This window comes from Eurypyga helias, unplaced genomic scaffold, assembly GCF_000690775.1.
Source record: "Eurypyga helias isolate BGI_N326 unplaced genomic scaffold, ASM69077v1 scaffold2386, whole genome shotgun sequence".
NCBI classification, from domain to species: Eukaryota; Metazoa; Chordata; class Aves; order Eurypygiformes; family Eurypygidae; genus Eurypyga; species Eurypyga helias.
In genome coordinates, this window is record NW_010255835.1 from 25,326 (window position 1) to 52,220 (window position 26,895).

The 26,895-nt window shown below is 46.9% G+C and overlaps 2 protein-coding genes across 2 annotated transcripts in view; both read right to left on the reverse strand.

The window, feature by feature from the left end:
* The window catches only part of SLC7A9 (solute carrier family 7 (amino acid transporter light chain, bo,+ system), member 9), a 12,918-nt gene extending 7,586 nt beyond the window's left edge, over positions 1-5,332 (reverse strand). The window contains exons 1-6 of the mRNA XM_010153421.1: positions 5,216-5,332; positions 3,965-4,090; positions 2,503-2,650; positions 1,355-1,597; positions 649-774; positions 222-321 (exon numbers count right to left, since the gene is read on the reverse strand). Coding sequence (XP_010151723.1) covers positions 222-321; positions 649-774; positions 1,355-1,597; positions 2,503-2,650; positions 3,965-4,069 — 722 coding nt within the window. The 5' untranslated portion in view covers positions 4,070-4,090; positions 5,216-5,332. The remainder of the gene's footprint in view (positions 1-221; positions 322-648; positions 775-1,354; positions 1,598-2,502; positions 2,651-3,964; positions 4,091-5,215) is intronic.
* A 9,535-nt stretch (positions 5,333-14,867) lies between these two features.
* CEP89 (centrosomal protein 89kDa) overlaps positions 14,868-26,895 on the reverse strand; it is a gene marked incomplete at its 5' end in the record, with an annotated part of 32,055 nt that continues 20,027 nt past the window's right edge. The window contains 6 exons of the mRNA XM_010153423.1: positions 14,868-14,941; positions 15,637-15,804; positions 16,257-16,422; positions 17,146-17,182; positions 17,588-17,824; positions 23,097-23,266. Coding sequence (XP_010151725.1) covers positions 14,868-14,941; positions 15,637-15,804; positions 16,257-16,422; positions 17,146-17,182; positions 17,588-17,824; positions 23,097-23,266 — 852 coding nt within the window. The remainder of the gene's footprint in view (positions 14,942-15,636; positions 15,805-16,256; positions 16,423-17,145; positions 17,183-17,587; positions 17,825-23,096; positions 23,267-26,895) is intronic.

Here is a 26,895-nt window from a genome sequence, read left to right on the forward strand (position 1 = left end):
AACAGCAGCTTGAGGGTTTGGGGTGGGGGGAGTGGTGTTGGGTTTGGGTGTGTTTGGGGTTTTTTAACCGAACTGGGGTTCCTTCTCCAGAATTCATTAAGAAATTCTTAATAACAAGTCAGATATCTGTTAACTTTTTCAGAGTGCATCTTTGAGTTCTGCAGGGAGAGTAAACCCCTCTGAAGGCCGTTAAACGGTTAATGCTAGTAAAGTTGCCTTACCATCCGTCATATGCCCAGAGTCCGTTGTAAAATGCCAGACCGATAGAGCTAACGGAAATTTTACTGTCCTTGAAAGAATCTTTGAAGTTTTCGGTTTTCCCTGCAGATAAGACATAGATTACTGATCAGCTTTGAAATTAACTCCTTTAATCCCCACCGGATGAAGAAACGTTCCAACATCTGTTTCACATTTTGAAACATCTCACTGTTAAAAATCAATTCATACCAATTTTTATTGATTCATCTGTGGTGTTGCATTTCTTACCCACCCCCCTTCTCTAAAAGAAAATGTCATCGGTCAAGAGGTCAGGAACTAGCACACGGAATGAAGAGAGCTGCCTTGCTGTAATACTTCTGTAGTGGGAAATTTTTTAGTGATCATAGCAGAAGCAAAAATAGTTTTTGCAGGTAAAGTATGCTTTGTTACCTTGTGCAAGGAGGACAATCCCACTTACAATGATGATTGCCACGATGATCATTTTAGCAGCCGTGAGAAAATTCTGGAGATAGCTTCCCAGCTTCACGCTCACAGAATTCACTATTGTAATTATTACTGAAAGAAATTCATGAATTTCCGCATTAAGTCTGTCAGAATTGAAAGAAAAGTTGCTTCTTAAAACCTTTTCCCCTCCCCTTATTTCCTGCTTTATCCTCCCACGGTTTGTCTGTAGTAATGATACAGTTTTTTAACATACTGTGTTTGGATAACACTTGAAATAGTGAGGAAAAAACCGGTTTTCTGAATTAGGTTTTGATAGGACCTTTAAAAAATAGCTATTGGGGTTGTACAGCCTTCTGATAAATACCAAAATAATACCTCCACACTTAATTTTTTTCCTCTTCTGCTAGAAAAAAGCGTTGATTACACAGCTGTATCTATATTAATAAAGAATAGAAGAAACTTTGTCTCGGAGCAAGCCGGTTTTAAACCTATCCTTTTCCTGTCTTGCTGAATTAGTGATCACCAGCAGGACTCTGGCTGCTGCGTTCCCAAGCCTTCCCTTGCTTTCCACGCCGGGCCACTTCCTGATGTCCTCAGGAAGATGAACCCGCTGAGGTCTCTGTGCTGAAATGCATTCGGTGGTGGGGCCAAACAGAAAGCCCTACGCGGCGATGGATAAACAGAATCTTACCAATGGCAGCTGCTGCCAGACACTTGATGACAACTTGGGGTGGATCACAACCTGGGTAAAAAGGAGCTGATGCGTATTCCGCGAAGCTGAGGCAAATGATTGCAAATGAGCTGGGTTTTGTGACTAGTAAGCTTGTCCAAGAAAAGAGAAATGCTGGGATTGGGCCAAATGCCTCCATAAGGTAAGGATATTCTCCCCCAGATTTTGTGATCATAGTACCAAGCTCAGCAAAACAAAGTGCACCTGAATAACAAAGAAAAGCATTTATTACCGGTTCAGTTCATACATTTAAACTATGACTGGCTAGAACTGATCATCACTTTTTCACAGGTAGAAAAGTTAAGGAAATGGATGTATGTAGTGTATTGTTACTCTTCTGATGTTTGTGTACATTTTACTGTATCTGCAAAATAAAATTATAATTACTTGTAACTGGAAAAAGTACACCAAAACTATTGAGTTACGTTCCAGAATTTACTGCTGTTGGTGTTCAAGACATCAGCAAGGAAAGTATGAACATTCTGATTTCTGTTGAAGAAACCAACACTGTAGGAAGCACCTAAGTAACAACAGTGCTGGCTGACTTACCATTTAGAAACTTAAAAAAATAGACTTGCTGCACGATTTTGAAGTAAAACGTCTACTAAGCTCAGCTTAAAAGCACAGTGATATACTGCTGTAGCTGGCATCTTGCATAAAGGGCTTTTGTGTATGTTGTGTCCCTGACACAATGCCAAATAATTCTTCTTTGTTTTACTACTTGGAAAAGTTCTGAGGTGCTTAGTGCTAAAATTCAGGTAATAAAATTAGTTTTACAGAAGACGACTAGCAGAAACAGCCACTAAACGTCAAATTTTGCCTGTGGATTAAGTAGGAAATTACTCTCTGTATTGCAGTTAGTGGATGAAGTAAGCAAAACTAAAACTTGCTTTCAAAATGAACTGAAAATGTGCTTTACAATTTTAAAACCTCTATATTATAAATATTAAAAAACCCACATATTTTAACCTTTGAGTACCGCTTTCACTCCTCAAGGTGTGATTGGTTTTGGTTTAGGTGCTGTTAGCTAATTTGTGAAATGAGAGTAGTATACAGAAACAGTAGATAGAAACATCTAAGTCAAGTTTCAAATTCGTTGACTCTTTTACCTAATGTTGCCAAAATTCCACAGGCTGCCCAGATGGTTAAACAAGGACCCACAGCTCCAATGTTGGCAAGTACTGATTTTGGAGAAACAAAGATACCGGAGCCAATAATTGTACCAACAATCATACAGATTCCACTGATGAGGCCCACCTTGAAATAAAATGAGATGTTTTGGTAAAGTAATTTCTAACAATTCAATAATCACTCTTCAGTATAATACAGTTACATAGTAAGTGTCACTACTGACTTCTTTCTGCTTTCAGCATAGAGCTTCTACAGAGTAATGTGTGACACTGTGTGAAGTTTCTCTTTCCACCCTGTGGCGTACTCCTGCTTTTTCCAAAAGTGCAGTATTTGGACTTTTTCTGCCTATTTGCTTTATCAAACCATCCTTTGGGTTACGTAGGTCTCAAATCTAACCTTGTACAGGTGAACACCCCCTTTTCACTCTTTAACTAAGCACTGAAATTCTTTTATGAGCATTTGAGGAATACTGAATTTTCTGAGCTTAAAAAATTTGCTTTCTTGGATGGAGTCTTTTTTTTGGGGTTTGGTTTTTTTGTTATGGGTTTCTTTTTTTCCCCAGAAGATGTTTTCCTTTCCTTGCTTCAGGTATTTCTGCACAGGAATTATCTTGATACTGCTAGGGGGTGAAAGATCATGCTCTCCTGAGCTTGTAGTGACCTTCATGTTAAATGAAGCTACTAAAACTTGAGGCATCTCCTGCTAAGTAACAGTGGCAAGGGCTTCTTAAATTTTCCTGTTAGCTGTGCCTAGTCTAATAACATCACTATTTTTCCAGTCTTGGCACCAAACTAAAACCACATAGAGAATCTTTTTCCAGGGTACTTAAATCCAAAGAGGAATTCCACTCCCTTCTAACAGGAAGTGGCACATCTGTAACTTTCTGGAGGAGACAAGCTGTCATTTGTCATTCTGCACCAGTGGCTGACTTGTGGCTATAAACCCTAACAAACTTTCAGAAGCAATGAGCTAAACATCCCTGGATGTCTTCAAGGCCAGGCTGGATGTGGCTTTGAGCAACCTGGTCTAGTGGAAGGTGTCCCTGCCCATGGCAGGGGGGTTGGAACTGGATGGTCTTTAAGGTCCCTTCCAAACCAAACGATTCTGTGATTCTATGAACCTACTTCAACCTCTGAGAAGTACAGGTGGAAAGAAACAGTAAAGGTTATGAAGCTATCAGAAGAATAATTCAGAGACTTAAAAAAATATCTGTTCTTACTTTGACTGTTTGTAGCAGAGGTATTTAAGTAGGATTTAGCAGTTTCATAAAATTTAAACCACCCACACTGTGAAGATACTCACACATCGCTGCTAAACTGGGACATGGCTGCAGTTTTTGTAGGATAATGCACGTGCAGAGATACGCACCACCACCTCCAGCCCACCACCCCCGCCAGCCCCTCACACACACGGGCGGAGGAGGAAAAGAAAAAGGTTTGCCTGCTTTTGTAGGTTCATCGTTTGGTGTTCCTGACTCCCAACAGATTGGCCATCCTCTTGGGTTTTGTCCTCTCCTTTTCTTTTCCTCAAGCCTTCTTCACCCATTTGGTTTATTTGGTGAAGTCTCTAAGGGGAAAAAAACAAGAACCCAAAATATCAGCCTGGCGTATGAACATTTGCTTGAGTTGTGCTGATACAGATGGGTCCAAAATAGCGTGGTTAAATATTGCCAGAAAACACCAACACACACGCAGTCACTCACATGCAAGGGACTTCCACCTCGTTACCTGCTTGGAGGTTACATCTGACTCCCTGGGATACCTCATACCCACCTTCCCAGCTTCTGGCTCGGCGTATGTTCAGTTGAGGATCGCTGTACTGGAACAAGCTACGTTTTGTAGATACTCACTCCTTTGAATCCCTCCAGGAGCCAAACAGATTTAATTTTTCTCCCCAAAGCTTGTCTGTTTTCTTATCTAGGAAACCACCTTTCTGATCTTCTCTAAATTGGGCCCAGTCTCAGGTCCTTGGAGAGGCAAGTATCCGCTAAGCCAGGTGTTGGCTCCTCTAATTGTCTCCTTAGCAGCTCTTTGCCTCCAAGAGGCACCAGCAGACCTCTCCCTGTTGCCTGGGGGTGAACGACTTCTACTGAAAGTTTTCTTTGGTTTAGAATTAGAAGAGCAGTTTGTTTTCAAATGCAAATTTAGGCGTGGGAGTTTTGTTTGTGGGGATTTTGCTTATTTCCCCCAGTACTGGGATGAAATGCAACCTGAGATGGTGAAGCAAATTGATCTGGTTAGGTCCTGATTCTTAAAGTTTGTTCAGTCAAAAGTCTTGTCTCCTCAGACCCTACAGCTGTGATTACTAGAACAGGCGTTGAAGATCATTTTGCAGTTACACTGTAATTCAGGAATGTGCCATGGTTAGGCAGCTTAGGTAGTGTCCAGTAATTCCAGGCTACAACAGTTCTAGCATTTCAGATTGACGGATCAGCTGTCTTGGTACTGCCGGTCTTTGGAAATATTTGGGCTATAAAGATACTCGGTTAAGGTTTTGAATTCAAGGTATTTAAAAGAAATCGTCAGGAATCCAACTTTAAAGATTAAATCTATGAGAGAAAATAGCCCACGTACAGGAATGTGGGGCTTGGGTCACTGAATTTTATTACAGCCTCGTGCCCAAATTCTCTCTAAGATCTTGTATTCAGAATGTTTTAATCATTATCTTTTAGCAATTCATACGTTCACTTACCTTATTTAGTTATGTTTGTTTGGTGTTACTCAGGCTCCAGGGGTCTCTGTGTAGTGTATTTCTTTATTTCTCCCGTTAGATTTACCGGGCAGTTGGACAGCAGGACAGGTCCATGTCTGAAACCAGAGTACGCAGAAGCAGCAGCAGCTTAAGTACAGAGGTTATAAAAGGTAATCATTAAACCCATTCTCAGCCAAGAAGCTTTGAGATAGGAACCACAGGTAAACCAATAGTCCAATTAGTTTATCTTTAAAAAAAAAAAAAAAGGGTCTTTGTTTCATTTGTGAGAATGTTTGTCCAGTACCTAAGTGGTATGTCACTATGTCACATAGTGAGAGTGAACCGTGATTTGAAGAGCCTCTCCGATCAGTTTACATCAATCGATTTCGAATTTAGAAATAATGTGGAAAGGTACCCTTGAAGCAGTTGTCATATTATGGTGCATTAAAAACATCTGTCCAGATGTTAGCTGCATCCTATAAAAATAGTTGATGTTTTCATCTTGAGAAGGTAGAGAAGTGTGAGCAGAAATGTTTGTTTTTCGTTGGCTTGAAGGCAGCTGAGTGAGCAGCTTGTGCTCCCTTCACTTGCAGTTCACATTAATTTTTCATTTTTGTAAATGTTTAGAAATCTTGTTTTAGTGAAAAATGCCATCGTCTGTTTCTATGCACCCGTATATCCAGGGAAAAGGTAGTGTTATCCTAGATCCTGCTTTCATTCCTACTAATCATTCCTGAAATGCTTGCAGAAGATAACGGTGGTCCTGTCTCACGCCCTTTTTTCAGGGCAGTGCGGCTGTACAGCTCCTTCCCTGCGCTGGGTCCAAACCAGTCACTCCCAGTCAAGCTGATGGGACTTCAGCTGACTTCCACATCTGCCGTTAAAAGCGGAGAGGTGTACTGGTGTTAGCCGCTGATGTGCGGGTTGGGCATCTCACGTGCACAACGGTGGAGACAAAATTGTTGGACCAAAGTATCAACAAAACAGGGTCCTGGCATGATTTGGCAGTTGGTTTTTCTTTTTTTTTTTTTTTTTAAACCTTTCTGTTCAAGCGTGCTGGCTTGACCAACAGGAATTTCTCTCTGGTAATGTTGATGTAAATCTGTGACTAAAAATGGGCTCTCGGGAAACGTGGAACAGGCTGACATTGGTTTATATTTGCTGTGTTTTGGGATGGTTGAGCCAGACTCTGTGCTGTGAGTGTCTTCGTCCAGGACAGACTGCAAAGTACTGAAAACAAAGCCAAAGCTGTGGGTTTTGTACTCACTGTCTTACCCTTTCCTCTCTAATTCTCACATAAGTAAGGTTAAGCTTCAAGAGAAGGTCTTCCATCTTATCTAACTTCTTAATGAAAAATTACCATCCGAACAATTGCCAAAAGTTCTTTTTTTCCCCACGGATAAAGAGAATGAAGTATTAAATTCGGGTCTTACTACAAGCACATGAAAAGCCAAATATCAACAACTTCTTTTTTCTGCATCTTTTACAAGGGCTTTAAAATAGTGTTCATGGTAGTTGTGACATAGCATTAGTTTTTGTTTAACACTTTTATATCCGTCGCTGGCAGATGCCTCGTTTGGGCTCAGGTATTACATAACGTCCTTCTGCGTTCCCTGTAACTGATAATAACCAGAAATCTTCATTTCCAGATTCTTCTCATTCCCATGTTTTACATGACAGGCCAGAGACTAATGACAAAGCTAATGTGAAAAGCAAAAAGAAGAGGGGGGAATCATACCAAGGGGATAGTCTGTCACTCGAAGTAGACACACCTTTCACATCATCTCTACCCTGGAATTTCCAGACCACAAAAAAAGCCCTTACGTGTAATTCTGATGGAGAAAGAATGGAGTATGTCATCTTTAATTCCATGTTAAAGTTTTGCCTGGGAATTTCTTCAGATTTAGTGTAGGTAATCTCTGTGGTTTTTTGTGCAGCTCTATGTTCTACATGTTTTACGGTGTTTTCAGATGTCTTTTCTTTCTGCATCAGATCCATCCTCTTCTTTGTTTCTTCAGATACAATAAAGGCAACACTGAAAAAATGTTGTTTTGAGTTTCGACCTAAAGCAACTAGTTTCTTCAGTCGAGCTGGAATGTGTATTTGCAGAGCTCCCACCTGTTCAATAGGTGTCCTAAGTCTCTGCCAGCAACTTGACCTTAACTAGCCTGTGTTTTCTTATAAAAATGGAAAAGTATCTTCCATTTATTGTCCAGTTTTGTTTTGGGGGTTAATCTTCTTGGGATGCTATAAGCTTGTTAAAGGATTTGCAGTTTTACCAGCAATCCTTCTTTTCCTCAGCTACTTAAGGAAAAAAATAAACACTGAGTTCAAGGATTCTGCTGTTTTCTTCTTCATGGACAAGAGAAATGGCATTTTACAGCCATGGGAAAAGACTCCTTCCTTCTCAAATATATACATAGATGAAGAGATCAAGGAGTTCAAATTCCAAGGAGCTGCAGCAGCAAACACGCTGGGCTGGTCCTGTTTAACCAGTGTAGTTTGAACCTTTTCAGATGCTATTTAACAATTAAATCGTAAAAAGTAATTTTCAACTTTAATTCGGGAAATAGCAAGGGCACAGTGTATAAATACACCTTTTACTATCATTAGTCACTAATAATAAAGGTTAATGTTTGTTAGAGTTGTGCATTACTGCAAGCAATAAATACCGTGTTCTGCTTTGACCAACACTTAGGCAAATGGTAAGGATCATTCGAACCTGGGAATTTTGATCGTAGCTTAGCAGTATCTCAGGTTGGTACTTTCCATTCTAACCTTGCTACTACAGGTTACTTCATTCCACTCACTCTGTTCACTTACACTTGCTCTGCTTCGAATCCAGCTGTTAACAGATGTGCTGTACGAAGTGGTCTCGCTACTGTCGCTCTGAAACGCGTTTTGGTGTTTTCCTGAGGAGCTGCAGGCGTGTGGCAGGTGGGATGCAGGAAAAGTCTCTTCAATAGCTGTGAGGATGCTGGGTTGTGCTGGTGGATTGCGAGGACTCTTCCTCCTGACTCCTACCTGATGGGAGGTCAGATGACTCAGTAGTTCTCCGTGCCCAGAGGTACCCACGTGTCTTTTAAACACCTGCAGGGTTTCCCTCCTTGGTTAGGGTGTAGGTGGTTTTGGCCCTGTCACAAATAAGGCTGTTGAAAAGGTCTTCAGGTTCACTAAAGGTTTTGCAGTAGACCTGCCTGAATAGTGCGTGTTTTTGTAGTAAGACAAAGATTTATTTTTCAAGCACGGCTGTTCAGGGACTCTTCATAAACCTGTAAATGCTGGCTGTGTTGTTCTGTGCGAAAGATCACAAAAAATCAAGGAATCTCAGCAATGTTCTAAAGCATTTTGGTGACCTCCGAAGAAATCAGCTTGACTATATCAAATTAGGGTTTTTAGATCATTCAGGAGCCCGGGTTTTTAACAGTGTTTCCCTAATTCTGATTAGGCTGTGATTTCCCTGATACGCAGCCAGCTCCTCCTCTTCCCCCGCTTGAGGAGCAAGCGCCTCGCTTTGCTCTCCTTTTCAGTCCAGAAGTCAGGTTGCTTCATCAAGGAGGGATTTCCAGGCACTGGCTTTGGAAGATGCATCCCTGTCATGCCCGTTTCTAGCAGTGGATACTGCAGTAGTCTGTAGAGCTTACGATGCTCTGTGCTACCCACGTCTGAAATCTCCGTTTAATTTTCCATTGACCAAACCCAAAGGTTTGCTGCGTCCAGCAGCCTGTAAGTACTACACTAGGGTAGCTTCGGTTACGTGTCTGAATGCATGTGCATGTAGAGATGGCGGAATCAGTACAGGGAAGAAATTCAGAGCTAAACGGATCAGGAGATCTCCCAGAGAAACCATGTTTTTAAAGGTAAAGGAGCCTTCAAAGCGCATCTGCTCTTCTGGATTCAAGCTGATTGACGCGGTGGAGTTGTTACCATCGTTATTTACGTGAGATGTGCAGAGGTAGGATGGCTGCTCAGCTCTCCTAAAAGGAAAAGCTGTGCCTGGCCAGCCAGGGATTTGTAGCCCCAAAGGAAAAGCTCTTCGACCTCCTGCTGCAGTCTGCCAGCACAGGGGCATGATTTTCTCATGGTGAAAAATCGTGGGAGGCCCCCTCTTCTGAGCCGTTGTGGAGAGCAGTGTTCTGGCTGGGATAACAGCATCTTTCTGGCTATTACCCTAGGGAAAAAGAAGCAGCTGGGTTTAACAGACTTCAGAATGGGAGGGAGTTTCTGATAGGCTAGAAACCAGAAAATGAATGACCCTCAGCTCACAGAACATTAGGGCATACTTGTCTTAAAGTGTGTGTTGAGTGAAACATCTCCCTGGTATTTACACACCACCTGGAGCAGGGAGGATGCCACCTCTGCTCTGACAACGGGGTAAGTAGTAACACCAGTATATATGAACAGTGTTGGAAAATGCAACTGGAACTGCTGAGGCTTACTCCAGAGTCCAGTGGTTGGTTTTGGTGTGGAAAGGTGACCACGTTTGCTTTTTGAATTTATAGTCGCATCATTTAATCCAAACGTTTTTCTAGGGAAAGTTATGTTCAGTTACCATGGACAGAAGATGCTCTGTAAACTTCAGTACGAGTACAGTTCCACAAATGCTGAAGTGTTTTCTCCCTTTCTTGGTAGGAATTGAAGAACTCTCTGGGTTTATGCTGTGTGGTGAAAGGAAGCGGAAACCACTGGTTCGGTTTACACCGCGAAGGTGGTGTAAGCTCAAGGGAGGTGCAGTGTGTCAGCATCAGTAGAGTCTGTCCGCAGTGGGTGAGGTAAAACACTAAGTTGTCCATGTCCGGTGGGTAACAAAGATAAATTGGCAGGGGTGAAGTTTCTGTAGTAGAATAAAACACCCAAATAATCTCTTTAGTGTAATATCTATATTTATTACAGTACCTGTGAAACAAGGCAGAGCAACGGGATTTAAAAAATCTCAGTAAGTTCTGGGCTTTCTAGGTACGGTGTTCCTCAATGCCTGTGCTCTAGCCAGGCTCCTTCACTTCATTATGCAGAATTCCAACACCTTCACACTTGAGTGTGTTGGGAAGTGTCTCCAAATACAAGGTGATGATTTACTCAGAAGAGGATAGTTAATTCTTCATTTCAGCACTTCAGAGATACATACAAGTTGCCACCTATGCAAACAGGAAGAGGATTCTCTTTGTTTCTTCGCAGTACCGTAGTGCCGGTGCCTGGCAGTAATAGCTGTGGCCCTGGATGTAAAGGCAGGAATTGCACTGAGTAGGAACTTACCAGTACCTCTGTCAGACTGATTTCCCAAAGCAGTAAACCAGGCAGATAGGAAAGAAACAGCAAAATACACGTATCAGTTTTGGAAGGGCTTGTATTGGTGACTGACCAGCAATCTGCAGAGGGAATGTCCAAAAAATGTATTGAAAAAGAGTAGCTGAAGGACTGACTGAGAAGCTTGGGCAGAAAGCAGCAGTGGCTCGCGGTCAGGATGGGAAGGGGGTGGTTCTGACGGAGAGTGCCCTGGGCCTGTCCCGTTCGTGGGTTGTGTCTGTTGCAGCTGACGGAGGGAAGGTCGCTGAGCTTTGGGAGCAGCACGGAACGGGGAGGATGCCGCACAGAGCGGGCTGGTGAAGTGCCCAAGCAGGTTCGGAGGATTCCTTCACACACGCCTGTCATGGAAGAGCAAACCAGTACCTGCCAGTAGCGGCCCAGTAAATCCTCCTACCAGGGCAGTTTCAGTGATGGCAGAGTCTCTGCACCCAGTCTGGGAGGGAAATGGGAACAAACGTACCAGCTTCCTAAGGCTGTAGTAGTTGGAATCACAAAAAGAAAAGCTTGTGTGGTTGCTTAATTGCTGCGTACACAGAACATCCTGAAAGCTTTGAGTTCCGGCCTGGGAGCACCGAGCAGGATTCCAGTGTGTGCCTTGGAATGTGTGAGGTGGTTGCCATGCGGAGAGGGGAGTTAGGCCCTGGTCTGTTGGATTGCTGCAGGAGTGCAGCTCCAGAGGGTGACAGTATCCATGTGACGTGCACAGGCCGTATTTTGGAGCTTAGGCAGCCAGCTCTGCAGGAAGGTGTGGTACAGCAGCTCTGCAGCCTCAGGGGTCCCCGTTTCCACGGCAGTTGTTCCACGCTTCGCACTGTGCCGTTGGTACTTCCTCCCAATGCTGTTTTCTGCCATGAACTTCATCCCATTACTTAGTGTGGCTTGGTTCAAAGGTCTCTTGAAGTAATTTATTTCCATCCTTGGTGTTAACAGAAAAGTGAAGAATGATTACAAGTTTTGTGTCTTCCTTAGTTTTCACACGCCAGCGGGAGAAGAAATCTGTAACTTGGCGTGTCCCGGAGGCTCCCACCAAAGGTGAACCTGCAGCAGATGGTGCCGGACTGTTGGCCTTCCTGGGCTTTAGCAGTACTGCGGTTCCGCACGCGGCAGCAAGGAGTGGGAACGACGACGTCGGTCGATGGCTAGTACTGTGTAGCATCAGGGATAGGGAGCTTAAAACAAAGGAGCGGGTAAGGCTTCTGTCTGTGGAGAAAAAGTAAGATCACCATGTGCTGGTAGACAACGGGGGGGTCAACTGCAGCCGATTCTTAAAGAATTACCTATAGTAAAACACACCACTGGTTACTCTCTCTTTCGCACTGTGTGCGGTCAGTAGTTACTCCTCTGCTGGAGGGAGGTGGGTGTGGAGCTCGGCTGCCTTGGGGCGGGTGAGCTGGACAGGCTTGGGCAGGTGCTGGCAGCAGGACTTTGCCACGTGCCAGCTGGTGCCTGATAAACGTAAATGCAGAAGCAGCAGCCAGGAGGTGTGGGGTAGGGGGTTACCTGCTGAGCATGGCTCAGAGTAAAAGCCCAGCATCCCTTGCAACTCGCAAGGATGGTAAGATGATGGGTCATCTTCATGTTGTAAGCCCTGCTCTTTTTTCCTGCTGTCATCTCTTCCAGCAGCACTCACTTCAGACGCTGTCACCTCTGAGCGTATCCTGTTACAAAGAGGAGCTCAGTCTACTGGAAGCTGATGGCTTTGGTTTTAAAGTCCATTGAATGATTTCTGACCGCTGTCATAAATCTCCCTTCATAAGGATCACAGACTTCATGAGGGCAGCTTCTCTGAAAAGCAAAGCTTTATGTACGAACCCTGAAAACAGCTGAATCCCGGCTGCTTCGGAAGATGTTTGTTGTTACAGTTCCCCTATCCTGACAGCAGTCAGGGTGACAGCAGTCCCTACCAAGAGTAGAGCCCCGTTGTTCATGCACCGTACAGCTACGTCAGAGCCATCACATACGGTTTCCTCCTGATTTGGTGTCTTACCAGCCACGCAGAACAACATCATAAACACCCGTTTTCCTTTGGCTGGGACATGCAGGTTTATTTTGAACGGGTAGGAGTTTCCTGAGCTGCTTTTAGTCAGCTTTTCTGTCAGGGGAAAAAAGATGTTTGCAGTGATAGTGAAAAGTGCATCAGTTCCCGGGAACGCAGTGCTGCGAATGCATCTCCCTGCTGAAGGCGCCTCTGACCCGTGTGGTTTGCGCGTCGGCTGTTTGCAATACCTTGTCTCACCGGAGGTTTTGACAGGCCAGTACAGATTTGTTTGTACTGGTGAATTGCAGGGCAGCTCTAGTTCTTGTCTCTGTGCTGAAGAGTCCTAGTTAGAACCAGTTCTGTGGCCTCTCTGGTACCCTGCTGAAATGCAGGAACTCGTTTTCCACAACTTGGTGTAGCGCTCTCTGGATCCCCTGTCCTTGTGACTCTCATGTCAGATTATGTGGACTGACAGATATTTTCGCAGGAAGAGCTGAGAAAGAAGTGTCTGTGCTTCTGCTTGGAATTGCAGGATGGAAACCGTGAAACAAGCGGGGAGGAGAACTGGTCAGCACTGAATCGCATTCAGAACGCTTGCGCGTCTGCAAAAGGGTTACCGCAGTGCAGGTAGAAAAATTCACTTAGACCCGTCTTCATAGGGATGCCCTTCTCTTCACCTCTGATCTTCGGACCACAATTAATCCGTAATTGAACATTAGATTGACTTAGATTGGACTACGTGACACCGTTCTAATGATCTGATAGTGTTTTAAAGGGAAGAACACGTATCGGCAGCTGCTTGTGTTGGTTCAAGCCCAACGCTAACTGGTCCTGTCTGCTTCTGCCTTCCGTAGCGCCTCTGCCCTCACTTCCTGACGAAAACTGCAGCAGAGCAAGGGCAGCAGGGCTGTGGAGAAGAGTCGCTGCGCACGAGGTAGCGGCGTGCTTGAGCTGGGCTTTAACGTGGCTCTGAAGGAAAGGTAAGGAAGGCAGAGTATCCGCTGAAGGGAAACGGTGGGATGCTGCCTGGCGTGGTCACTTGAAGTCCTCAGTTGCCACGCTGAGACCTGCTGAGGGCTGTTACTTCGTGCTGCTAGGAGATGCATCCGCTGCTTTAGGTGTTTCTTTGATGCCCCTTCATGTAATTGTGCATTTTCCAGCTACTTGTGTTTCAGAAACACAGTGTCAATCTTGTGACTGGAACAGAACTTCCAGTGTGGTACAGAGCCAGGCTCTCCAGCGCTGGCGCCTGATTCGCTGCCCACGTTGGCATGGCGTTAAAATGTCGTTCCGTTGGCAGCGCTTCTCTACGGAACTGATTTGTAATGAGAAATTAAGACCAGGGAAGAGTGTTGTCTGCTCATTCCAGAAGGATGGATCTTGTACTTGCATGACAGCATGCATTTGGTATAGAAAATAGGTACCAGAGAGTAAGTAACAAAGAGGAACTAAACAAACTTTTCAATTTTCCACATTCTAACCAAACCCATTTAAAGCTTTTTTTTTTTTCCTGATTTCAGATGGAACCAAACCATTCTGTAACTTGCTTTAGTTACCTGACCTGAATGCGGGTCCCTTCTGCTAGATAAATGCCTGTGCTGTGCGGGCAGGCCTGGGAAAAGGTGTATTCCAAGTGTTTTGGGTCTGTGCGTGCGTTAGAAGGTGTCTGTGTTGGAATCATTCGGGTCAGCCCATCTCCTGTCCGTTGGTTTGGTGGTTACACGGCGTGTTGCTGTAATTCCTGGTGGCTGGCTGCTTGCCTCCTCCCCGGTGTAGTACACCACAGGAACCGTACCCGTAGGCCTGCTCCCCGGCCCTTTCCCCGTGGTGGAAATCAGCAGTTTTACCGAGCGGACATGAGCGCGCTAACTCAACCGGCACAGCTCTGGGCGGGAAAAGAACGAGGTGGGGTTTGGCCTGCGTGTCGCGAATCCGCACAGCTCCCGCCGCTGTCCTGCGCGTGGCCGGATCACCTGTGGGGCCAGCGGTGGGGTCCAGCGGGCCGAGGCGTACCTGCAGTGGAGAGCTGCTAACCCTGGAGTTCAGCTACAAAGCTCCAGAGCCCCACGTGAACAAAGGTCCCTGTTCCGCTGCGTATTCTGTGTTCTCACTGTCCAAGGCCCGTCTGCGAAGAGCGAGCGTGTGGCTCTGGCCTGCAGTGCCCGGCGCTGCTTAGCCAGGCCGCGTGCTGACCGCAGGCCTCGTCGCCTCCCCTGGCTGGCGTTTGCAGGCAGCTGACTGTGGGGGTGGGGTGTATGTTACGAATTTCAAACGCCTGTCATTTTTAAAGATGCTTTTTTTTCATAAAACGTACTGTAAAGTCAAGTCCCTGTAGTAATTCCTCGTGGGTTTGGTTGTGCTGTGATGCAGTCAAATTCCCCTCAACTGCAGCTCCCCAGGGTGACCTCGCTTGTCGACGTTCTGAACCTGGAAGGAGTCAGTAACTGCCAAAATACACAAAATGCCCCAAACTGGGTTAGTTTCTCGGGGCTTGTTCAGGCTTTTTCCAGTGCTCAGAATGATTATTTTGGGTCTACTTTTAGCTGCTGCTTAAGCATGGAAGTGATGGTGATCATCCCTGAAGCTCTTCCTGTTACTTCTAGTCAGCTTTTGAGACACTCGATTTCTGTCTGATTACCGTAAGCAGTGCTACTGCCTGCTGGGCAATCTGAACTCCTGAAATTACCTGTTTCATCAGTAATTTCAGTGTGATTTCTCTGGGGTTTTTCCTGGGGTTTTGGGTTTGTTTTTTAGCGTAGTATTTAAATGTTGTTGTGTTGTAATAAATCACTTTGAATTTTTTCAACGTAATATTTAATGCCTGTCTCATGTTTTTTCTAATCCTAAAAATTGGTGGTCGGCAATAAACATCGTTTCATGTGCTTTTTGTACATAGAAAAAACCAAGTGTGTTAATGCAGGGCGAAAAAACATCGGGAGCCTAAGATTTCCTTCTGAAAGAGGCTTAAGGGAAGCCCAGTTCTTGTAGGTGTTCTATAAGGTTGAAAGAGAAAATGAGTTTTTCCTAACTGTCAGAGGGGATTGGAGAGAAGCAGCTGTCTGATCATTAATTCTGTCTGTACAGTACCCGACACAGGTGTGTTTGCTTTGGTGAATCTGAAGCAGTTTCAGGATTTTACTGTCCAGGAATGCTGCACCAGTGATACGCACGTAGGCGTTGAGAATGCCTTTTAGTGGGATTTCTCGGTATGCCAAAAAAGTGGTCCTGAGCCACGAAAGGACTTTGTCTTCCATGGGCCATCTGTGTTTCCTTGCAAATGCGGTGGGAACTGGGTATGGATCATCTCCTAGGGATCCGATTAAATGTTAGCTCATTTAAAGTGTAACGCGATGCGTTAAGGAGACGCAGACGACGGAGCGAGTGCGGCACTGCTGAGCACGGTGTCACTGTCCTTTGAACCATACCGTACAACCTGCTCCGAAATGAGCTGTGAAAATGGGCACCAGAGCTGGCAGAAGTGCGATGCCAAGGCATTCCCGGTTTACCTAAGTGGCAGAACAGTTAAGCCAATATTGAGAGAGTTTGGAAAACCCTGCCTTCTCTTTCTAAGGAATTATGGTGTTCTGGATAGTTCTTTTCCCTGTGAAGGTGGTGTTTGTTTTTACAAAATCCTGAGATACCTTCAAAAGGGCAATTAAAACCAGATGTAAATCATTTACACGTGCAGTTCCAAGGTTGCATTTGCATATCAGGTGCTTATCTTCAGAATACGTCATAAAGGACTTCATTTTTCCAAACCTGCCTTCAACAGCATGAAAAGCAACGTGGGCGTAGCCGTGTTCGCGTGGAGTTGGCTAGGACGCGCAGGCTGGAGCGGGTATGGCCGCGACGGGAGGGTGTACGCTGCACAGTCTATACCTGACTTGTCTGGGTAGGTATTCCAGGCCTTCGTTTCACGGTAGTTCTTCAGATTGAAGGAAGACGGGAGACAGGACTGGTTTAGTGCCAGAGCACACCCACCCGACCCTCCCTCCAAAACCCCAGCAACGCCCCGCCCTGCAAAATCTTCACCTGTTAAGTCAGGTTACTGAAGATTCTGCTTAAAAATCGTGTTTTGGAGTTATTCTGCATGATTTGAGTCCAAAAATAATCAAGTTACAAAAGCCAGGCGAAGGAAAGGGTGTGAAGATGCTCCTCTGGCGAAGTCTGCGGGAGGAGACGGTGAGGCAGTAGTGCTGGCTCCTTAGCCAGAGTCTTCTGTGGCGTCCTGCAGTCTTATCCTGGTGAGCTGCCGAGGCTGCTGCACTCGCTTTATCACCAGCAGAGAAGCAATTAAAGCACATAATGGAACCCCACAGGTTATAGGACCCGTACGTATTTCTGACTCGGCTGCCGGGGTGTTTTCTCTCGCTCGGGAGGTACCCGCGCGCACCAAGACTCTGCAGGTGCTTTGGGCCTGCAGTCTTGGCCTCCCCGCTGCGTCGCGGAAGCTGCTTTCGAACCAGCACGTGGGGGCAGCGCTGAACGCGGTGCTGTGACAGGAAGGGCTCTCCCCACCCTCTCCCAAATAACCTCCCGCTCAGCCACGGCCTCTCCCTCAGGAGAACACCTCGGGGAAGCGCAAGACTTTGTCGACACAAACCCTATCTGTTCTTTTTGGTGTTTGGCTTTCTACTCCTTTTGTTACCTCTGAGCAAAGCCAGCGGGAGTTGTCGTTGTTGTTCCTGACACCACACAGCTGTGACACTTACGGGGGTTTGCGTTAGCACCGTGTTCTGGTACTGAGCGTGAGCGCTTCGTGTGCGGCAGGGTGTGTGTGTGCCAGAACACCGAGCCTGGCCCCTCTTTACCTTGTTAATTGGGTATGTCTCTCTCCAGGTTCACTTAGAGCTGCACCACATTCTGCCTTAACAAGGAACAGCCTTGCTCTTTTCAAAAAAATACAAGTTTTATTTTAGGTGAGACTTACACTGGTGTCGCCGCAGCTGGAGAGCGCGCGGGTGGTGCTCTCATGATGCTAAAACAGACAGGAATTGTGAAGGCTCTATTCCACCTTGTGTTGAAACGGTCAAACTGGGGCCCCGCGTTCTCTTTCTTGGGCAAGACGTGCGCGGGGGTGTTGTTCTTACGGTTGAGATTCCTGCCGAATTTCGCCTGCAGTAGGGGATGGAGGTTTCACGTCACAGTAGCTAAAATCGTGTCCGTAAAGTAGGTCCTTGTGAGAGCTTTCATCCAGGTACGGCTCCTGAGCTGCGACAGCGCTCCACATGTTGTTCTTCCCCAGCGATTTATGCAAGAGTTCTCTCATTCTCCTGTTTTCTTTGGATGTGGATTCCCAGATGATTTCAAGTTCCCCTTCCACTTTCCTAGAAAAAAAAAAGAAGAGAAATCCTCATTTTAAAAGCCCGTCCCAGCAGCACGCGCTTTGTGCCCCGTGTATGAGCACGTTACAGACGGCCTGTATTTCGCTGCTTCTGGTTACCGGAGTGAAGTTCGTTCCTGTTGTGTTTTTGAACAAAGCCCGCTGAACGTAACGCCAGAGAGGATGTGATCCAGGGAAAAGATTCAGACCCACGTAATGAGTTGGGTGAAGCCCACACCAAGGAGCGGCACACGTGAGATCCAAGTATCGTGACTGTGGCTCTCCAGTGAATCTGGGTCCGTCGCGACGGCACTTCCTGCGACAGGTACGTCTGCACCGCCTGCCCCTTCCTTCTGCCCCGTGCCCGGGGTGCTGCGTCTCCCCTCGGAGGCTGCAAGCGTCTGACCCAGCGGGGCATCCGCTGATGCCTCGTGGAGGTCAAACGTTAGTGGGGGGGAGGTAAAGACAGTGAAGGCTTTGTAACCCTACGGCCCCGTTTCTCTGACTGCTGAAGGATTAAAGGAATGCATTATTTAATGGTTTTCACAAGACAAAGGTGATTTTTGAGGTGTGGAGGCTAACCTCCCGTAACACTGCAGGGTATTCCAGCCACAGACTGTTCTCTGAGTTACGTCTGGTCAAGGTTTAGCTCTTGGGTCTCCTCTGACTTGCTTCTAGTGTATGTCAAAATACAAAATGATGTGAAACGTGTGGAGGATGAAGCACACAAATCCTAGCGGTACAGACTCCCCTAACACGCTCACCTCGAGCCCCTGCCCAAAGCACGTGGCTGCCCTGTGCAGAAATGCTCCTGAACAGGAGAACGAACTTCCCCGTCGGGAAAGGGACGAGATCCTGTCCTCTGTCGCCATGGAGCCTGCGCACAGCGTGCCCAGCGCTCGGGCGTTCTGCTCTTCACGCCCGCGAGCTCCATCCGGCTCACCCGCGCAGCGGTGTGGAAGGTTGCCCGGGCTTTGTTTCAGCTGCAAATTGCTAACCCCAAGACTTTCTGGTTTTTAAAGACTGTTAGGAGCTTGAGGCAGAGAAAGCTGGAAGAAGGGGAAACGCAAGTTCGCTGCGCTCTGAACTGCAGTTTGATGCCGCCAGCGCGCCTGGCAAACGGGATGCTCATTTGCAGTCCCTATGTTCAGTAGCAACTGCCTCAGTTTTGGCAAAAATAGTTACACAATACTAGTTTTTAAAGTACCCACATGGTTAAAATGACTTCAGTAGCAAGGAAAGCGATGCCTTTAGAGGTAGTGGTGTGTCTGAAGTCTCCTTGGAGCACTGATTTTTCAGTGGAGCTGAGATGCAGAACCTGGAAGTGCTCGCTGACTTTGGAGTTACTCCTGCTAGTCACAACCTCCCGGCCGTCTTGGGAACGCGGATTGCAGGGCGGCTTGGCGACCCCGGCTGCCGGGGCTGTGTTTGCTCAGCACCAGAGCTGCCTTGCTCCAGCGTCACTGGGAATGCCCCTCACTGCCCTTCGCTCACACTCTGCCGTATCCCACCAGAAGCTCCCCTGAGCTCTGCCAAGTGTTGTCCTTGACACTGATGCTGTGCCACTCCCCAGGCAGATCACAGGTAACCCCTGCTGTGCCGTTACGCCCACGGCACCCGCTTCACCTCCTCAAACACAAGCCTTTACTTGGCTTTTAAAACTAGACAGCACATGGTAGTAAATGTGTCCTGCTTCCAGGTGTATTTAGGCAAAACAAACTAAGTTTGGTTCCCCTAAACGCAGGCTGGTGTTACTTAAATGAGTAAAAATAAAAATGCCATTCAACGCCTAACCTAGCCAAAATGTGAACTTGATTCTTCTTGACAAAAGAGAGAGCTTTCTGCCCTCCCTGAAATAAATTCATGATACAGACCAGATGGAGCGAGTCCAGAGGAAGCCATGAAGATGCTCCGAGGGCTGGAGCCCCTCTGCCATGGGGACAGGCTGAGAGAGTTGGGGGTGTTCAGCCTGGAGAAGAGAAGGCTCCGGGGAGACCTTATAGCACCTTCCAGTACCTGAAGGGGCTACAAGGCAGCTGGGGGGGACTTTTTACAAGGGCCTGTAGTGACAGGACAAGGGGTAACGGGTTTAAATTGAAAGTGGGGAGGTTTAGATTAGATATCAGGAAGAAGTTCTTCATGGAGAGGGTGGTGAGGCACTGGGACAGGTTGCCCAGAGAAGCTGTGGATGCCCCATCCCTGGAAGTGTCCAAGGCCAGGCTGGATGAGGCTTGGAGCAACCTGGTCTAGTGGAAGGTGTCCCTGCCCATGGCAGGGGGGTTGGAACTGGATGGTCTTTAAGGTCCCTTCCAACCCAACCCATCCTGTGATTCATCAGCCTCCATCTCTGAAAATCTTCCTTGGGCTGCTGGTTCAAGAATTCATTTCCATCTGCCCTCTAAGAGTTGATTTAAATAGTCCTTATCACAGCAATAAACAGTTCTGTCATGGTTACAGCTTTATATATAACCTCAGCGATAAGACAGCTCCCCTCCCTTCCCTGCACATGGCAGAGGAGCTTTTCTGCATCTCCTGAGGACAGTCTGTGGCAGTTCCCTTACCGCACTCGGCATCCGAAGTACAGCAGCTGCAATTATCTCCAAGTACTGCACCTCTGCAGAAGCCTTACGAAATACCTTTGAATTTTCTAGGTCACAGTGTGAGTGCCCTGTGAAGTAAGACTTGAGGCATTTTACGACCTGGTTTTCTACCCCAGAAGCACGTTAACAACTTGGTTTGTATCTGAAACGTGCAGTGCCTTCACTCAAGCAAAGGTATGTGATGGTGATGACTCATAAGATTACCCTGTACACCACAGAAATGTCACCGTGATTAGCAGGTGCCGGAAGAACAGCGAACGGCACTGCTTTCTCCAGGTGAAAGGCCAGACAGAGTTCCCAGAAGTCTCTGCAACTACTGCCAGGCTCTGCGGAGCAGCTTCTAGGAAGGTACGGTTTGGGTATCTTTAGAAGCTTTAAAAGCTTTTATCAAAAGAACAAATATATCCGTGTGCATTTCTTTTTGAAAACCAATTGGAAAATTTCTGGAGGCAGTAGGCAAGTGGTGCCACCCTTGACCTTTGCCATGGGGTGGAAGAGATGTGGGAGGGGAGAACACTTCAGCGGAGGGTCACCTCTGCTGTGGCTCCTGAAGCCCACGCTAGTTCGGATATAGATTTGCTCGAGTGATCAGAGAAGAAACACGAAGGAGGCGGCACCTGCGTGTCGCTGCGTGTTAAGGAACGGCACTTCCGAACTCGGGGTACGCGCGGTACCCGGCGCGCTGGTGCCGCCCTGGGTGCGTGGGAGCATCCTGACCTGCTGGCCGTGGGGTCCGCCACGGTCCTGTCCACGTGGAGAGGGTGGGGCTGCTCGTCTCTGATGTGCTGGGAAAGAACTGAAAGGACTCCGCCCTTTCCAGACCCGAGGTGCTACCTTCCCTTGCTTCTACCGGAAGTTGTGGCACGGACAACAGACAGGGTGAAGGTTTGGGCTAAGAGCTGGGTGGCAGAAGCGAAGGCAGGTGTGGGGTCGTTTCTGAACTCCACGATTAAATGCAAGAACAAAAGCAAATCCATGGAAAAGCTTCCGGTCCTCACCCACCTGCAATGCTTTTGCCTAGACTGACTGTGCTCAGCGCCTTTAAACAGCTTAATTGGGTTATGACCTTCCTGAAGAAAAACTGGAACTCCAGCATCCACATGGGCTGTGCAGACAGCAGGCCTGCCGCCCAGTCTGCAAGCGAACCGGCCTTCCTGCCTGGAATGTGGCATGCCACTTGGGCTTCCGTTACTTAATCACTGAACTGGAGAATCTCCTATACAATATATTTACAGTGTGATACCGTCTTGAAAACCCCTCAATACAGTGAGTGTCTATGCGCGTACCTTCGGGGTGCGTACAGGTATGTGGAGCTGAAACGCTGTCAGCCAGGCTGCTTTCTGGTCTGTAACGGTACTGCGTAAGCGGAGCTAGTGGGAGTAAGTGTACGTGTTTGGTACTGGCCTGGCACCAGTGACTTCAGCTGCCAAGCTACTAGCAACACCTAAACTAAAAATAACCATTTTCCCTTCTTGACTCTTGTAACTGTGTGTTGGGGCGGGAAAGAGAAAATAATAAGCCTTATAAAACCAGAAATACATGAAGCTGACCAAAATGTATGTTTAAATCCTGGCAGACAGCCATAGCAGTACTACTGAGTAGCTGGATTCCCTCAGGAAACTGATTACCCCTCCTTGAGATGAGCAAAGGATCCTGAGGAAGCCAGTTTACAGGAACAGCATCAGCCGTGGTGTTAGCTGGTGCTGCTGACTGGTTTCATAAAAATACTCTTTTCTATAGGTATAGAATTCAGCTGACTTCACGGTGGTGGGTCGGTTTTCAGAAACAGGTTTTGATGCAGTTACCGAAAGAAAACAGCGGGTGATGAGATGCACCAAAATATGATGTGAAAGATTAACATAAAGATGATTTTTTACTTTGTGTTCATTATAATATACTCGAATACTGTTAAGACTCAACTGCCCCCGGGAAAGGCCGTTCATTAACGCAGGAGACGGCAGAAATGCAAGGCATCTCCGTGAGGCTCATCTTAGGCTAGTTTCCACAAACCATTTTTCTTCACCGGGTTGTAGTTCCAGGTGCAGCTCTTGCTTCTTAAAAGTTAGTTGCCAGTATTAATTTGTGTGCTTACTGAAGAAAAATGAGTCAATACAGGCTGAAGGGGAAGAAGTGTAACTTCTGTATGGACAGAAGTGTAATTGATTATTGGGCATGGCTGTGTTACGCCAGCTCACTTACCTACTTTGGGGCTAGAAAGGTAAATTTTGGATGGTCCATATGATGGGACTTAGAACTGTGCTCTTTGTACTTTGGGGAAAAAAACCCCAAACAACTCTTTATTTAACTAGTCATCGTCTGCTGTAAAAAAAGCAGCATGAGCTCAGAGGTGTGAAAGGTATGATAAGTTAAAATTCCTAAGTAGCTATTTCCAGAGAAACAGCCATAATACTGTTTTTCTCATGCACGTTTGAGATCAGCGGGATGTTCCTTGTAGGATTCCCAGCTACTGACACCAGCAGGTATAAAGCACTTGGGAGGAACTGTGCTGACTGATCAGACAATACCAAGCCCCATTCTGTACTGGCTTTGAGTCCCTCATTTCACAGGGGCAGAGGCGACCCGCAGGACGCCCGCTTTGCTACCTCCCTGCGGCGGCGCAAAGCTTCCCCTGCACGCCGGTAACACGAACGTGCTACGGAGCTGGGCCTGGCTTACCTCTTCTGCTGCAGCACTTCATCCAGGGTGTCCTGCCTGTCCTGCAGCAGGCACTTGAGGTGCTTCATTTCTTGCTGGTACTGAGCAGTCTTCCCCGCAAACTCTTTCTCCTGCTCCGTCATCTTGAGGCTGATGTCTCCAAGCTTGCCAGCTGCTTTCTTCTTATACACCTGCAGGGGTTAAAGGTAGTAGAAAAACGCAAATATAGGAGACATGAGGACAACTTGCTGCCAGCAAAAGCAGCAGCACGAGACAGTGATTTGCAGTTTGACCTCTCCATCAGCACGGCCTTGCTCTCATGTGTCAGAGCTGCTCCGTGAATTGTCACGGGCCCCAGCGTGGAAAAGCTGGAGTGCTAACGGTGCACAACGCTCCCCGGATGGAAGAGCCGCGCGTGCAGCGAGACCCAACTGAACTGCTGCTCTCAGACCCCAGGCACCTCTCCTGAGCCCAGATCAGTGTGGGCAGCAGCGGGGGGAAGACGCGTCCCTGCTGCGCTCAGGTGTGCGCAGCCGGCTTACGGGAACAGGGTGACCCACGCAGGGGGTACAGGCCTTTCCGAAACGCACAGCTCCCCAGCGCTCAGAGCAGACCTTTCATGCTTTCTCTTTGCCACTAACAATTTCGTACTTTAAATGCAATACGCAGCCAGTAGGTAGGAAAAAAATAATTAAGGGTGGGCTGTTGGGTAAAGTTGGATGAAAACGAGGGGAGCTACAGTGGGAGAAGCTAGGTATCTTCAGTATAAAGGTTGTCCCTACCTATTTTTACTAAAACCTTACCATTAATAAAGTTACTACAAAACGAGAGAGTCGGAATCGTGAAACAGCTCGTTACAATTTCGCTTCTGTCTGACAGCGCATCTGGCGTAAAGATGACTGACACTTGTGCTGACGGAGAGGAACGGTTGCCCGACGACGGACTGGAGTGCAAAATCTGTTACCAGAGATTTACGATCCACAGCCGTAAGCCCAAACTCTTGGATTGTCTTCACAGAGTCTGTGCTAGCTGTGCGACTCGCATACTCCGTACAGGAGACGGGTATCCCTGCCTCAACTGTCCCTTTTGCCGCCGTGAGACAGAGCTGCCTGAAGGGGAAGTTGAAGGACTCCCCAGCGATACAAACGTTATGTCCAGGCTCGTGTTGGAAGACAAACCAGCGTGGAATTCTGACTGCAAAGGAGTAGTTGTAATACCAAAAAACCTGGCTTCCTCGGCTCCTTCCCATGGATCAAACTGCTTAGTAATTACAATCACGGAAATAGGAAGAGCCCCCCCAAGGACTCCCAGCACAGCCCCCCGTGGTTACGCTGACCACGGCACTGAGTTACCCCCTCGGAACTCCCAGAGGCAGCTGGGCCAGGAGCGATTTTCAAAGCTGCGCAGGTGCATACCCAGAATTCTGGTGTGGCTGCTTGGATGTCTTTACTTTGGTTCCCTCCCTCTCGGGATCTACTTACTAGTGATTCAGAAAGCGACCCTCGGCGTGGCCTGCGTGAGTTTTGTTCCTGCCAGCCTAACTGCGTGTCTCTTGTACGGCATCTGCCAGCGCCTCTGCCACAGCAGCTGGGACTGCCCGCCGCAAGCCTGATACGCGGCCTTTTACCAGCGGGTACCTTTTGGGCTGGACCGTAAAACAACTGAATCACAAACGTCAACCTCTGTGGATGGTTAAAAAAATGAGTACAGCCCGACATACGTGTGTTTTTTGTTGAAGCACAGCAACTTGTGTGAATATTGGTCAGTGGCAGCGTGTTACTGCTGTGGTTTTTAATTTTACTGGGAAGATGGTGGTTACTGTCACCTCATCCCGAAGTTGTGAATGGTTTCAGACCACCACCTCATTCACTGGGAAGGTTAGTTAGTGACAAAAGCAGGGTTTTTAATGAGCACACTGTCTCTGTTTTTAAAGGCAGATGGAGATGGGAAAGTCCCTGTGTATCAGCTGTGAAAGGAGTCCCATTACAAGCTGGTTTGGGTTTGAGTCCAGCTGTGTGTGATGTCAAGGGAAATAAAGATGTGTTAAATACTCTGCTCTACGATCAGGTTTTGAGATACAAGAATTACGACAAAGCAGCTTGTAGTTGAATCTTCAAGGGTGAACTAAAAAAAAAAAAAAGACTTTAAAAGTCAGCTTTAGTGTTTTTCACGATTCAACACGCCTGAAAAATCATCTGTCATAAGCCAAAGGATCTAAAAGTAGATATGAACCAGATTTGTTTTCAGAATTAAAATGCCCAAGTAAATTTTTATCGTAGCTCCTGCGCAGAAATGATCCCTTTTTCGCAATGTTTGCGTCCAGCCTCTTTGATTGTGCTCCACTCTTACTAAATTCTGCAGGGTGGCACTGAGCCCACAAAACTTGCTGCACGGTGAGTAACTTCATAAAATCTGTTTACAGTAACTGCTAAATCCCAGACTGAAAGTGGGTATTTGTAAAGAGAATCCCTTGGATTTGCTACTTAATGTTGCTCCTTCATGTTTGCTACCCAGTTTAAAATCTCTAATAAAGCTGTGTATATAAATATATGGGTTTGGGTTTCATTTTAGCAATAACCTGTTACTTAGCTTTAAAGATTTTCAGTGACTCTGCATGTAATAACAGATCTGCCAGATCTTGATTTATTTCCAGACCTCTCACTGGGAAACAGAAAGCACAGGGGTTTTGTTCGTTTACTTTCTCCAGAAGAATTCATGAGAAGGAAGAACTGTGGACCAGAAGACCAGATCCACTTCTGTGTGCACCGCACAAATGACCGGGCTTCAGAGGGCAGCGATCTCAAGGGCATAGGAACGCCAGCTTGCTCAGTGAGGCCTCCCCTCAGATAACGTGCCGTGATGCGAAAGAGCCACAGAGAATCTCTTGACACACCCACGGTGCACCTGAGCCCTAACGCAGGTTCTGGACGAGCCTGAACCTGTGCTTGCTGAGACGTGATGCCATGAATTCACCGAGAGGTGAACGTAAGATACCCAGTTATGGCTAAAGAGTGACTGTAGGCACTTGGGAGTGACTCAGACCTCCAGGCTAGAAGCTTTCTTCTCACCAGAACCCCAGATGTTCCAATGAGGATGACACCATTTGTATTTCTTATCTTGTATCTCGCTGAAGGAGCTGAAGATGGCTAAAGGCCAGCGCAAAACACCCTTTTTGAAGATAAGAAACAGCGTTGCCACGCCCGCTGCCAGCAGTTATATCACCCTTTCAGAAAAAGGGTGCATTTTAAGTAGGTGTCTCCAGTGATACTACTAAATACCTCGGAAGAGGTTCATCCTGTAACCTCAGCAGGGCAGTTACCCAGCTTGTGGGTTCCCGAAGCAGCCAACAGTAGTGTGCTCCAGCCGATAAACTCACCAGGGAGCCCTCTCGGCCACCTCAGCCGGACCTCGAAGGAAGCTGCTGCTCCGGGGTCACGGGGGTTAGAACTGCGCACGCGCTGCAGAGGCCAACCTGCGCCTTGGCAGCTGAAGAATCCCTTTTTGCCTTGACCTGAGTTTTTGTCAGCAGCACCTGAGAAAGCAGCCTGCTCAATACAGCCCGTCCTGCAGGAGGAACGGCGTCACGTCGGGGGAGTGGGGAAGTCTTGTGACTAAAAAGAACCGAAGTGAAAAGCTGACGGTGTGTTCAGACCAAAAGAATCCCCATAACTTTCCCGAAATCACTGACGAGGCATTCACAAGCTTGTTTAGGAGAGGGGATTACCTGACGAGGTGTGTAAGAAGTTAAGGTGTTTTCAGCAAGGAAATAAACGATGCTGGCCTTCAGCACAGTTCAGTTAATACAATAACCAAGAAGTCT